The sequence below is a fragment of the Acomys minous genome (assembly GCF_964271855.1).
Source record: "Acomys minous genome assembly, chromosome: 2".
NCBI classification, from domain to species: Eukaryota; Metazoa; Chordata; class Mammalia; order Rodentia; family Muridae; genus Acomys; species Acomys minous.
In genome coordinates, this window is record NC_140484.1 from 49,658,261 (window position 1) to 49,672,753 (window position 14,493).

The 14,493-nt window shown below is 46.3% G+C and overlaps 1 protein-coding gene and 1 long non-coding RNA gene across 3 annotated transcripts in view; both read right to left on the minus strand.

Annotated features, from left to right (window-relative positions):
- Nucleotides 1–14,493, minus strand: part of LOC311586207 — a 199,933-nt gene that overhangs the window by 45,638 nt on the left and 139,802 nt on the right. The window lies entirely within an intron of this gene.
- Nucleotides 7,083–14,493, minus strand: part of LOC311586096 (phospholipase A and acyltransferase 3-like) — a 39,857-nt gene continuing 32,446 nt past the window's right edge. For both annotated transcript variants that reach the window (XM_084761942.1, XM_084761941.1), the window contains one exon: nucleotides 7,083–7,313. In XM_084761942.1, the coding sequence (XP_084618068.1) occupies nucleotides 7,209–7,313 (105 nt within the window). In that variant the 3' untranslated portion in view covers nucleotides 7,083–7,208. The remainder of the gene's footprint in view (nucleotides 7,314–14,493) is intronic.

Consider the following 14,493-nt stretch of genomic DNA (forward strand, 5'->3'; position numbering starts at 1 on the left):
GGAACTCCTACAGCTAATAAACACCTTCAGCAAAGTGGCTAGATACAAAATTAACTCAAAAAGTCAGTAGCCTTTCTATATACAAATGACAATCATGCAGAGGAAGAAATTAGGGGAACTATACCCTTCATGATAGCCACAAGCAAAATAAAATATCTAGGAGTAACTCTAACCAAGCAAGTGAAAGACTTGTTTGAAAAAAAAAAAACTTCAAATCTCTGAAGAAGGAGATTGAAGATGACATCAGAAGATGGAAAGATCTCCCTTGTTCATGGATCAGGAGAATTAACAGTAAAAATGGCCATCTTACCAAAAGCTACAGATTCGATGCAATCCCTATCAAAATACCTACACAATTTTTTAAAGATTTATTTATTTATTATTATGTATACAGTGCTCTGCCTGTTTGTACACCTGCCAACCAGAAGAGGGCATCATATCACATTACAGATGGTTGTGAGCCACCATGTGGCCGCTGGGAATTGAACTCTCAGGACCTCTGGAAGAGCAGACAGTGCTCTTAACCACTGAGCCATCTCTCCAGCCCCCACAATTTTTTAAAGATATTGAAAGATCAAGTCTCAACTTCATATGGAAAAACAAAAAACCCAGAATAGCCAAAACAATCCTCTACAATAAAAGATCCTCCAAAGGAATCTCCATACCTGATCCCAGGCTGTACTATAGAGCAACAGTGATTAAAACAGCATGGTGCTGGCACAGCAATCAAGATTGTTTTTTGCTGAAGGAACATACTTTAGTAGCTGATTCTCCTTCTCCTTTTTATGATTTTCCAGGTTGTTATTATAATATGCCAAGAGATGCACGGCTCCTTAGATTACAGTTACCTCAGGTTTACAACGATACTCATTTTGGGGTTTTGGGGGTTTTTGTTTGTTTGTTTGTTTGTTTTAATGTTATTTATTTATTTATATCTGCATTAGTATTTTAACTGGCTGGGTGCGTGTGAGGGTGTCAGCTCTTGGAGTTTCTGATGGTTGTGGGCTACTATGTGAGTGCTGAGAATTAAACCCAGGTCATCTGGAAGAACAGTCAGTGCTCCTAACCCCTATGCCATTTCTCCAGCCCCAGTGATAGTCGTTTTAAATGGGCTCCAAAACCCTTTGCCTAGAACATTATCTCGTTGTCCTAAGCCTATCGGTTTAATGCTTGGAATTTAGTATCTGGGAAAGGATACCAAAAATGGTTTTCATGTTTTTTTTTTTCCTCCAGTGCTATGGTATATATTCCCCTTAATAATTCTGATTTACAGCTCTAGGATTGGTGAGTTTCAAATCCACATCTTGACCAAAAGCATGAATTTCAATGGTTATGTGCAGTTGAAAATGTGAGAACTTGGTGCCCCAAGGATGAGTGACTCCAGTATTTTGCCCCATGATTGGAAAAAAGAGAGCTGCCCTTGCATGATAATTTATTCCGTCTTTTTGCAGCTACTAGAAAAGTGTCTCTTGTCAGGTACAGAGCTGATACGACAAAAGAACCAGTCTCGGGAGCCGGGCATGGTGGTGCACGCCTTTAATCCCAGCATTCGGGAGGCAGAGGCAGGCGGATCGCTGTGAGTTCGAGGCCAGCCTGGTCTACAAAGTGAATCCAGGATGGCCAAGGCTAACACAGAGAGACCCTGTCTCAAAAAAAAACAAAAAAGAACCAGTCTCGGCTTGTGTTTCTTCCCCACCCCCCCCCCTTTTTTTTTTTTTGCATAAAGGAACAAATGGAATTTTGCATTTCAAAAAACTGAATGAAGGTGTCAGTCATATTTTTTTGTACGGGACGTGTTTTGATTACCTGCATCACTGAAACTAGTCGGGACAGCTTTATACTGGTGAAGCAACGGCCCTGTGCTGTGCTGCCTGCAAACATCACTGCGTCTTGGTTTAACAGCCCTGGAACTGAGGCACTGCATAGAGCTACTTTATCTTTAAACCAAGCAAGATTCGTGGCTTCCCTTATTTTCAGAATTTCAGCACTTATATAGCCACCATCTCCAGCTCTGCTGTTGCCACCACGTCACTTGTGAAGGACGTCCCTACAGCTCATTAGGTAGATCAGTTCTCTAAGAATGTCTCCCTGGCATTATTTTATGAAGAAACTATTGAGAGAGGACTTCCGGGTAGAGTCAATGCCCTCGAGGAAGCAGTTTTATATAAGGGAAACCAGATACAGAGCGTCAAGGTTAGATGCCCACTCAATGCCGCTCGGTGTTTAGATGGATTTGCATAACTCCATTACAATACAATGAATCAGAACATGAGTGGGTACGTGTGCAGAGCCATAGTAAAGGACTCTGGAATCATTCTGACTTGGGAGTTAATCTTGATGTCCTTCATGGAAAGACGATTGATATTGGTAGCTGACATTTAGGCTCTGCCTCTCGTGAGGAAGCGGCTACTGCCTTTTCCTCTACGTTGGATAGCCTTCTTTCCACAGCCTCATACGATCTGATGTGAATTACTGGTGCAGTTGCACTCGGGCTATTCTTACTCTTGGTCATTTGTCTCCCAGTCACCACCTGCCAGCTCCGGGAAGCCATAGACGCCTTGACAATAGGCCTGAAGATCACTGAATTAAAAGATAAAGTGGGGAGACGTCACAGACATGAGGACAGGTCATAGAGACTTTGCTTGACAAAGTTCCAAAGATCTCCAGCTGATCACCACCTTAAATATTATGTATGGTCCAGGTGTAATTTTGTCTATTAAAAAAAAAAACTACCTTGAAATCTGCCTTTTCTCCTAAAACTGTCCTTCTGTTTCTCACTTTGACTATGAACCCTAATGACATTCACACAGGGAAAACGTTTTCCCACAGAGAATGTTGAAAGAAGGCATCTGGCCAAAGGCTTGAGACGATGAGAGAGTTCTTGGCTTTGTGTGCAGTCGGGCAGAAACTGCTTGGAAGAAAGTTAGGACCTTGACATAACAGTACCTGGCTAGATACTGTTAGGTGAAGAAAAGTTTCTTTAGAATCTGCTTTGAGAGCAACAGAAGGTGGCCCTGGAATGTCATGCTTTATAGATATTTTACAATAGAGGACCCCTTGGCAGTTGGCTTAGGGTTGGATAGCACACCTGTTGGTTTGGGACTGGGAGTAATCATTTTTTTTTTTCTTTATTAAAGAACATTTAGCAGCCAAGCATGGTGATGCGCACCTTTAATCCCAGCCCTCAGGAGGCAGGGGCAGGCAGGCCAGCCTGGTCTACAAAAGCGAGTCCAGGACAGCCAAGACTACACAGAGAAACCCTGTTTCGAAAAACCAAAAACACCAAAGGAAAACAAGAAATAATAATCAGGTCATGCTGACCATTGCTTGGATATTGACTGATTTTTGCTGTATGCTTTATTAGAGGTCATACAGAACTGTTTGTATTTCTTTGTTAGACTATTCCCTTGCTTTCTTAATTTTTGAATGCCCTATTGATTATAAAAGATGAGGAAAATCATGACATAATCTGTAATGAAAAAAATTGAACTTCACTTTAAATAAAGTATTGGGGTTGGCCCAAGGAGTATCAGAGACTGAGAGACAGAGAAGTAAAGTTCTCCTGGGCTTTAAGACCTTTCAGTTTGTACTGAATATGCCTGGATCTAGTATTTCTTTTTTTTTTTTTTTTTTCTCCATTCTTCAACCCCTCGTCAACAACTGGTTCCTATAGCCAGTTGTTTCCCAACGCTTGGATTCCCTTAACCAGCTGTTCACCATCTGCTCAATTCCCCCTACTATGGATCCACCAAGACTTTCTCTTCTCTCTTCACTGGTTCCTGGAGCTGGTCTGCAAGACGTGTGTGTGTGTGTGTGTGTGTGTGTATACATACATATCATCTTGCCATGAAAACTGCAGCATGTCACAGTGTGTCACACAGTATACTCTTTTGTCCACACATTTTTACTTGCAAATATTCATTGCAATGAGCCATTGGTCTGGTTTGAGGCCTCTGGCTTCTGCTACACTATCTACACTGGATCCTCACAGGGGATGTCCCATGGATATCCTGTTGTTGCCTTGTGTCTCAGAGAGCCTACAGCTTTGGGTCTGCAGGACTGGCCCCTTCACACAACCCAGTAATTCATAGATGGGGTGGATGCTGAAGCCAACTCAAAGCCCTAGAATCTGGACTTGGGTGGAAGCCAAGTTAATCAGCCCACCTACTCTCCCACACTCACAAGACCAAGTTGAGCTCCCTAGCGCTGCCCTGGTTGGCCCACTCAACACTGCAGCTGGCAAGGGGCAGGGCCAGCTCTCCCACTCTCATGCCCTCAGGGCCAGGTCACCCTCACCCATATGACCAGGGCCAGCTCTACTGTGTTGTCCAGATGAGGTACAGGGCCCACTCTCTACTGCAGCCAGGGGCAAAGGGTGGGGCCAGCTCTTCAGCCTTAGGCAGGTAGCAAGAGGTAAGTGAGAGGTGGGCATCTTGTCCATGACACCTCATAGCAGATATGGACTCTACCTCTTGATCTAGTACTTCTGTAATCCTGACAACATGCCCAGAGTGGTGCCATGTCACTGGGTAAAGGACACTGATAAAAGGATTCACTACAGTTCGATTCAGGGCAGGGTGAGGAACCTGCTGTCTAGGGCTGTGGAACATTTTAGAGCACAGGAAAAAAAAAGCCTGATATTTTTTTTTTCTGGGCCTATTAATGATTACTAAGTGGTGAGTTTCTTAAAATGTGAAAAGGATGGGCTTGAGAATTGGCTTAATAGTTAGAAGCATGCTCTCTTTTTTTCAAAGGACCTGGGTTTATGCAACAGTCCCAGGGACTGAACTCCAGTCACCGGGTTTGGTAGCAGGTACCTTCTAAGCCATGTTACCAATCCGAGACATCTTGCCTCAGCCCTAACGTGAGCACTAGGCACCATTCATGTGTACTTTTCTTTCAGATAAGCTAAGCTGTTGGAAGCCTGGCGTAGTTTATCCTTTTATTGACAACTGTCACAACTTCCCTATACCAGCTACTTTGGGTTGGGAGTTGTCAACTCTATGGGTAACTGGGAGCCACAATATGGCAGTCCAGGTATGCAACCTCAGCTGCTATAGTGCTCCTCAGTGGAGCTACAGCTGCCACTGCAGAAGACCTTGATCCAGGAATTTCCCAGAAAGCTTGCAACTGGTCCTGATGCAGAGTCAGTGATTGGGACTGGGGGCCATTCAGTGATGGATGGGAATTTTGAGGCATCCATAGATGTGCCTTACAAATAAAGTCTCCTGGATGTGCTTTTGTCTCCTTGTGCAGGGAATGCATACTGGGGCTTCCAGCAAATCCAGCAGCCTCTGCAGTAAGGAGGCAGCTAAAGGGCTCTGTGGAGTCACCAGGAACACAGGTCTCCAACACCTGTGGCTCAGAGCCATACACCAGGAGGCTGACCTTAGAGCCCTGACACCTGAAGTTCTGAGATCTGACCACCAGGGGGCAGAAGAGTTTGAAAAGTCCCAGAGATGGCAGAAACTTCAAAATACCTCTGACAACTGGTTCTGGTGGTGCACACCTTTAATCCCAGAGCTCAGGACAACTAGTCTTGAACGGAAACACCTGCAATCTAATGGAAAAGCATCGTGGTCCTGAGGAGGAAGAACAGGGGGCCCCAGAGGAGTATTTCTGAGGAGCCCACAGAAGTCCCCTGAAACAGTCACTGTGAACATCTGGCAATCCCAACCAGCAGTATGAACAGCTCCAGGGGGCTGGAGAGATGACTCAACAGCTAAGGACACTTGCTCTTGCAGAGGATCTGGGGCCAGTTCCCGGAACACACATGACCGCAAGCAAATCATCTGTAATTCCAATTTCAGAGTATCCAATGCCCTCTTCTGGTTCCCACCGGCTCTGTACACACATGGTGTACATTCAGATGCAAAGGTGACACCTTGCCTCAGCCCTGGGGTGAGCAATAGGTATCGCCTGTGTCAGTCACCCCAAAATCCCTAAGGCCCAAAGCAGTGTTTGTACCATGTGACTCTAAGCCACTAGACACAGCTAATTGACTAAGTAGGAACCACTTGACCAAAAAGCAGCCAGTGTGTAGGCTGAGCCCTGTAGTGCACTGAGCCAATCACGTTCTCTCTTGGGGTCTCAGAGTTGAGCATTTAAGTGATAAAATGAGCTGAGGTGGGAAGAGAAGGGAAGGCAGAAATACAGGACCCGGGGTGAGACAGGAGTCCCGAGGAGGAGGAAGAGCCAAGGCAGAAGAAACTTGTGCTGGTTGGCTTCTCTCGGTGTGACACAAGCTGGGGTCATCTGGGAAGGGAAAATCTCAGGTGGGAAAAATGCCTCCATGGCATCGGCTATAGGCAAGTCTGTAGAGCATTTTCTTGACTAATGACTGAGGTGGGAGGGCCCAACCCACTCCGGGTGGTGCCGCTGCCCAGCAGGTGGTCCTGAGCAAGCCGTGGAGAGCAAGCCAGTCCGTAGCCTCCCCCCACCCCCCACCCCCCACCCCTGGTTTCTACTTCAGTTCTTGTCTTGAGTTCCTGCTCCAACGTCTCTCAATGGACTGGGACCAGGGATGTGTAAGCCAATAAACCATGTCATCCCCAAGTTGTTTCATCACAGCAATAGAAGCCTAAGTAGAACAGACGTGGAATGCAGAAGGAAGTCGGAAAGCTTTAGGAAGACCAGCCAAGTACATCCTGAATTTCTCTGTGGAAAGGAATTACACTAGGAATTGAGCCTAAAACCTCATGCATTCCAGGAAAGCACTTTACCGCTGAGCTGTAGGCCCAGCCCTCGATGAGTTGTCTTTCCCACTCCACTGAATGCCTGCAGACTCCAGCTTCTGAGGCCCAAAGTGCCTTGTTGGATCAAGTTACTGTGAATCCAGGGTGTCTCCAGGGCATACCGCAGTATCTGACTCACAGAAATGCCCTTCCCTTGAGATAACAGGGTTAGTGTCTCTCTCTCTCTCTCTCTCTCTCTCTCTCTCTCTCTCTCTCTCTCTCTCTCTCTCTCTCTTCAAAGCACAGGTATCACAGCAAAGAGAAAGAACAACCAGGAAAGAGTGTTTCCCAAAACAGAGCCCAGAGCTTCCCTCCAGGAACTTCACACCACCTAGCTACTGCAGCACCTCCCAGTAAAACTCCTTCTTTATTGTTTGCTGTAAAAATGAGCCTAATTATGAAACAGTAGAATCTACAAATCAAATCCCAAACCCTAGCAAAACAAGAGAGCCTGAGGCTGGATGGTCATCCAACTCATTGCTTCTGATTCTTGGTTTTGGAAAGCATGGCTCCAACGATGCCCAAGGCCGCGAAACCCACCACTCCAGTGATGCCTATGGTCTTGAGGGCATCTCTGACCTGCAACAGAGAAGGGAGTGAGTCAGGCTACATATCAGAAGTGTGGGAACAGGCTGTTTGTTGAAAAGGTCACTCAGCTCATGGCACCTCACATGCCCCCTTCGCTTCCAGTGCCCAAACTGGGAAGCCAACAAACACTGGCAGGGGTAGAGAGAGGAGAGGGCTGAGTGAGGGAAGAAATGGACAGAACCAGCTGGCCTGGAATTTACATGGGCCCAGAATAGTAACCTGAGTTCAGCCCCGGACTATGTAAAGCCTAGAAATCTTTGTGAGACACCAATGGAAAGGACAGAGGGCTCAGAGCAGGATGGTCAAGATGGCAGCCAATGGGCAAGTGTGAAGTCAGGGAGAAATTGCAATTGGGAATTCAAAAGACTCTGACCTCTATGAGGGCAAAGAGCTCACCTCACGCCATGTTTCCAGTATCTGGGCCTGCCAGGCATGGGGGTGTTCCCTTTAAAGGGTTGGGGTTTTTAATTGATGTTTTTATTCTTTGCTTGTTTTTCTCTTTTGGAATCAGGATCTTACTACTTAGCACCTTGAACTTGAGATCCTCCTGCCTTGGTCTCCTGAGCACCAGGGTTAAAGGCATGACACCACACCAAGGCCCTTCTCTCTTTCTTTGTATGGACTCTGCCGTCCACCGAGAGAACAGAGTCGAGGTGTAGTTGCCCCTATCTCACAGCTCTCCTTTTTTTTAATTTATTTTTTTTAAAGGTTTCACAGCCCAGGCTGGCCTCAAACTTGAGCTCACTATGTTTTTCTCTTAGTTAGGGTTTCTATTGCTGTGATAAAACACCATAACCAAAGCAACTTGTAGAGGAAAAGGCTTATCTTATCTTATCTTACCCTTCCAGGCAAGCGCTCCATCACTAAGGGGAGCTGACGCAGAGGCCGAGGAGGAACGCTGCTAACAGGCTGGCTTCTCATGGCTTGCTTATCCTACTTTCTTAGCACCTGGGGCCACCAGCTCAGCAGTGGTAATCCCTACAGTGAAATGGGACCTCCCACATCAATTATCAATCAAGAAAATGCACGACAGGCTTGTTCACAGGCCAATCAGGTAGGGGGCATTTTCTTAAGTCAAGGTTCCCTTGTTCCAAAATGACTCTAGTGTGTGTCACGTTGACATAAAACCAGCCAGAACACCAAGGATAACCTTCAACTCCTGGTCCTTCTGCGGCCACACACCATGTGTTGAGGTTACAGGTGTGAGCTGCTGAGTCTCTCTAGTCTTTTTTTTTTTTAATCTACTTATCTATTTATTTTAATTCCCAACTGCAATTTCCCCTCTCTCCTCTCCTCCCAGTTCTCCCCCCTCCTCCATTTCTCTTCAGAAAAGGGGAGACTTCCAATGGATACCAACCATCTCTGGGGTATCAAGTTGCAGGAAAACTAGGCTCCTGGGCTCCTATTGAGACTAGACAAGGCAGCCCAGAAGAGGAGCGGGTCCCAAGGCAGGCAGCAGAGTCAGAGACAGCCCCCTGCCTCCACTGTTAGGAGGAGCCCCACATGAAAACCAAGCTATACAACTATAACGTGTGCAAAGGGCCGAGGTCAGTCCCATGCACCCTGGTTGGCAGTTAGTCTCTGTGAGCTACTATGGACCCAGGCTAGTTGATTCTGTGGGTTTTGTGTTTTTTTTTTAAATAGTGTCTTTGACCCCTTTGGCTCCTACAATTCTTCTTCCTCCTCTTCCACAGGATTCCCCAAGTTCATCTAATGTTTGGCTATGGGTCTCTCTCTCTCTCTCTCTCTCTCTCTCTCTCTCTCTCTCTCTCTCTCTCTCTCTCACTTCTGCTGCTGGGTAGGAAAAAAAGCACCACAAAAGAGGGAGGTGCCGGACTCCCTCAATAAACCCAACTAAAATAAAAGGAAGCATTTGCCTGGGCTGGGAGAAAGCACACGGTTGACCAATGGCCTACCATGGGGAAGACACTGAGTTCATTTCCCAGCACCACAGGGATATTTCTTTTTAATTTGAGGTACTTTTGTTGTTGTTGTTGTTGTTGTTGTTGTTGTTGTTGTTGTGACGAGCCTGTATGGCTGAGCCATCTCTCCAGCCCTGAGGGCATTTGTTTTAAACATAATTCAACGAGGACAAAGAAGCTGAGAAGTGACTGTGCTGAGGGAAAGGGTGAGACTGGCAAGCCCAGGTTCCTCAGGGAGTAAAGAGAAGGAGAGGACGCTTCCTCCAGCTCCCTGGACCTCCTCCCTCACCCCAGCAGAGGTGTGAATGTTCTCTAGGCAGGATAAAGCGGAAGCTCCCAGGGTCTACAAGTCTAGACACACTGGAGGTTGTATCATACCACAGACAGGACGTTGAGTGACTGTGAGTGTGCTAAGTGTGAGCCCCGCCTCCACCCCTCTCTTACTGTTCCCAGAATGTCACCCTCCAACCAAGCCTGGAAGACTTTTCTGAAGAGTCTGACCATGCCAAGTAGAAACAACAGAAGATATGAGTACTGGAGATCTCGAACAGCTCCCTGGGTTCATCTCACAATGAAACTCAACATTAACGAAACACTTGCCCTCACCCCCATTTGTTGGCTCCTTACGTAAGTGCCTGCCTCCTGTTTCCTCTGTCCTCCCTCACTGTTGACCTAGTTTGGATGGAAGTTTGAATGGTACCATCAACCAGAGAGGTCTGACTGCTGGCTAGCCTCTAGCCGTGCTGTTACGGGGAGACCTTGCTAAGTACCCAGAGCTGTGGAGGTCGAACTGTGGGTAAAGGGCTTGCCTTGCAAACACAAGAACCCGAGTTTTATCCTCAGAACTGTGTAAAAAGGCAAGGTATGGGGGCATGCATTTGTAATCCCAGTGCTGGGAGACAAGAAAAACTGTTCCCTGGGGCTGCTGGAATGCTGGAATTCCAAGCCAGTGAAGAGAGCCTGTCTTTCTTTCTTTCTTTGTCTGTTTGTCTGTCTGTCTGTTTGTTTAAAAATAGGAGCAGTCCTGGCAGAATGACACTGGAGGTTGACCTTTTGCCTCTACACACACACACACACGCACACACACACACACACACACACACACACACACACACACACACACACATTTCTATCAGGAGGGGCAAATGGTCTGAGATAACAGAGGAGGAACAACACGACCCTCATTCCTTTCTGACGCTCACAATGTGAGAACAAATGCTGATGCCACTGGTTCAGACAAAAGATACTTGTCAAGGCGTACAACAAAAACTCCACTGTTTGTGGGCATACTTTGTACACAAAGAGTGTAATCAGCATATGAATGCAGTATCTAGTTAGTCCTGGTTCTGGTAAGAAAATGGTACAAACAGATCTTACATACATACATACAGACAGACAGACAGTTTATACACTTAACACATTACAAAATTTGGCGACAGGTTATATACAAATAAACTGAAGTTTTATTTAGGTAGCCTGAGTTCTGCCTGATGGTTAAGTCTCTACCCTCTGGACAATTAACACTTGTCCGAATTTGCTTGAAGGGACCAGCATCGTGCTGCAGCTCATGTTTCTGTTTGCTAAAAGAATGTTTCACAGACCTAAGTTGTTGTTATTTGCCTAGCCTGGGGTTTTGGGTTTTTTTTTTTTTCAGAGGGGGGAGTTACTGCTATCTGCCAAATGTTTGAACCTTGTTTTGCCAAAAAATCCTCTCTGTCCCTGCAATTTCTATCCCTGTAAACATGCCTAACTAAATTCCCCTCCATGACTAAGGGAGCCCAGAGGGCACTTGGTGGCCACACAAGCAGGAATTATAATGCTGCGTATTGTTCCCTCCTGCTACGTGTAGATAACATTTCACACATATAGGATACTTTTTAAAGGCAACATTTCTCATAAACTGTTGTCATGATTGATTTCAGATTAAGGAATGCCTGGGCACTCAGGAGGCACACCTCCGGGTGTGACTGTAGGGCATTTCCAGGGAGGATTACATGGGGAGAGTGCCCGTTGCCTTAGCAGGAATCCTGGAGAAAGCAAGCTAAGCACCAGAATTCCCCCCCCACCCCCCCTCCCCCCCCACTTTACCCCCCACCCCCTCCCTGCTGCTTCCTGACCTGCCAGTATCCCAGTACGTAGCTTTCAGGCCATACCTTCTCCACTGTGAAGAATGGTGGCCCCCAACCATCAGCCAAAACAAACTTCGCTCCTTAAGTTGAAGCTCAGTATTTGGTCACAGAGATAAGAAAAGCAGCTAACACAGCTATTGTGAAAAGTATGCTGCCAAAAGGGAGTACACCAAGAAAGTGAAGGACATGAGAGATGTGAGGATGCCACACCCTCTGGCCCTGCCTCCTCTCACTCAGAATTAGGCCATGGCCCAGCAGCTCCCACACAGCCCTGAAAGCCTGTAAGACAAAGAACCTCCCTTTGGTCTGAGGATCTGAAGGGAACTGTGGGCCTGTGGTGCCCCTCAGGGTGGTCTGTGGCCATGATGCTAGGGTGCCCCTGACATGCTGGGCATAGAAGACTTTCTCCCTTCCGCTCCCTTGTGCTGCTGTCTGCAGTGCAAGGCCCCATCTCTCCTAAAGCTCTCTCAAATCTCAGCCTTGGCCCAGCTGCCTGTGGCTGTGAGGCTCCCGCTCTCTCTCCTCATGAAGCTTTTCTAAAGCATAACTACTATGGCTAAAGAAGCTCATTTGACGCTAGGAATCCATCCTGGTACTCACCAGTCATTTGTCTCTGACTCCAACCCTGACTAGGTGACCCCCGCCCAGAAATCTACTGCCGTAACTATCTACTTGCTATGATTTGACTGACATTTTTGCTTCCGTAACTTGCTTACAGAGATGGATTGTTCTGAGTTGCCTTAATCACTTAACTTGGCAGAATAGAGCAGTTTTTACTTGCGTGCATAGATATTGAAGGTCTTCGTGTGGGTTTTCGCATTTAAAGGTCCTTCCTTCCCCATACCCTTCCTTCCCAGCAATCTCCGGGATTCATCCTGACAGTAGCTAATCAATAAATCTTTTCATTATAATTGGATTGAGTCTATGGTCTTTTCCCAGGAGTCACTAACTCCATAACATTTGGAGGCCCCCAGCCAGATACCTAGGAGACCCCAGACTTGGAACCAGGGGTCTGGGATAAGCCCTAGAGGGAACAAGTCCAAGGTAGACTTGAATGGCCCAGGGGATCTCAGACTGAAACAGCCCCAAATTTGGAAACTGAAAGAAAGAATTGCAGGAAGAGGAGGAGGAGGAGGAGGAAGAAGGAGACGCAGAGGAGGAAGAAGAAGGAAAAGCGGAGGAGGAAGAAGAAGAAAAGTAGAGGAGGAGGAGGGGGAAGAGGAAAGTAAAAGTTGCTTGCCAGCATGCTTCTGAAGCTTGGACCTATGGGTGAATTGTTCTGTTCTCTCTTGGAGTTGAGACATCTGGAGAGACAGGTGAGATCTGACCAGACCATAGACCTAGTCTCTAGGGCAAAGGGGACCCGTTACTGTCCTTCTGGTTTAGGTATATGAGTAAAGCTGGCCACCATATTCTGAGTTCATCTAGGTTTGTTTCAGATCATGTTGTTGTACTGCCCTTTTCTGTTGCTCTCTGTTGTCTGTTGGCTTTGGGTTTTCAAGCTTTGTTACAGAGATGGGAATCAAACTGAGCACTGCCAAACTGCCTGGGGGCTCCATGCAACATTTTCAGTTTTACCATGAAGTAGTCTGCTCCTCTGCTGCCTCTGACTCTGTCTCTCCATCGGCTCCCTGAAGCCTGCTGTTTCATCCCCATGGATACACATCAGGCGCTTCTCTACGCCCTCCTGTTTGCAACTCTGCTTCTTTTCCTTCTTTCTTCTCCCACCCCGCCCCCCACTACCCCGCCCCACTTGCTCTGGCTCCCAGCTGGTTTGTGTCTCTGGCCATGGACCTCTGGCTGCTGGAGCAGGGTGCTGTGCAATCCTGGTGGGCACCATAAGCCCCGACTGCACTGTCTGCTGCACCCAGGATCCCTTCTCGCTGAGCCTTCTCTGTACTCTGCTAGCTCTGCTCTCTGCCTCTGGCCACTGGATTCGGTCTCTCGGGGATCAGGTGTGCTTGGGGCACGGTTGATGCTAAACTATTGTCTCATGCTGTTCTGCTCTACTAAGAAGCTGGCTCTGGAGTCAGGGTATGGCCTCCCTCTTCCAACCCAAGCATGGTTGTTTAAATTTTTCCTTCAAAATCTCTGTAGGTCAGAAGGCCGTCTGACTCTGGGACAAAGAGGGGACAGCTCAAGAAAGGCACTAACTGTTAAAATACAAACTTTCTGTACCTTAAACCATACCTTTTAACCAGAGCTTTTTGGCTATGGTTAAAAATCTGTAAAACAAAAATTCATAAAGAAAATGAAAACAACCTGATGCCAACATATTCTGAGTTCCTATAGATGGCTGGATTTAGAATTTTCTGTCTCATGGCCTCAGGGTTACAGATCCTTATATTATTCTGCAACTTAATGACCTCACGAGATAAAGAATATTTAATTAAGCTTTTCAGGTTGTCTACTTCTATCTGTAGACACACATGAACTGGTTATAAAATAAAGAAAATCGGGGCTGGAGAGATGGCTCAGCAGTTAAGAGCACTGCCTGCTCTTCCAAAGGACCCGGGTTCAATTCCCAGTACCCACATGGCAGCTCACAACTGTCTGTAACTCCAAGATCTGACACCCTCACACCAATGCACATAAGTTAAAATTAAATAAAAAATATTAAAATAAATAAATAAATAAATAAAATCTTCTGTTTAAAATCTCTCAATAATAACTGTAGGTATGCTTGCTTAAAATAAACAGAGCTGGAATTATTAAAATTCCTTCAAAAGAAGGAGATAAGGACGATCACTGGGCCTTCACCTAAGCATCACCCAGCCTCCTCACAGCTGGTTGTATGTCATTAGGCCCTAGTTGCATGAGGCCTCAGCTTTTCTGGAGAAACTAAGGTCCACAGGCTAAAACCTAAGAGTAAGCATAGGATCCGCCCCTGCAAAAAAGCTGCTATACAGCCTGGGTAAAGGCTCTGGGTATTATCTAACACTTAGGAAAAATCTCCTCACAACAAATGGTAAATTTTTTTGTTACTGTTATGTCTCATTTCAATTTTTAAAAGAGAATTTACATAAAAATTAGGATGGCTAAATATAATTAAAGACATCTAGCTCTCTGACTTCTCTCCCTTGCTCGGTCCTTGTTTACAAAAATTGTTTCTGCATTCAA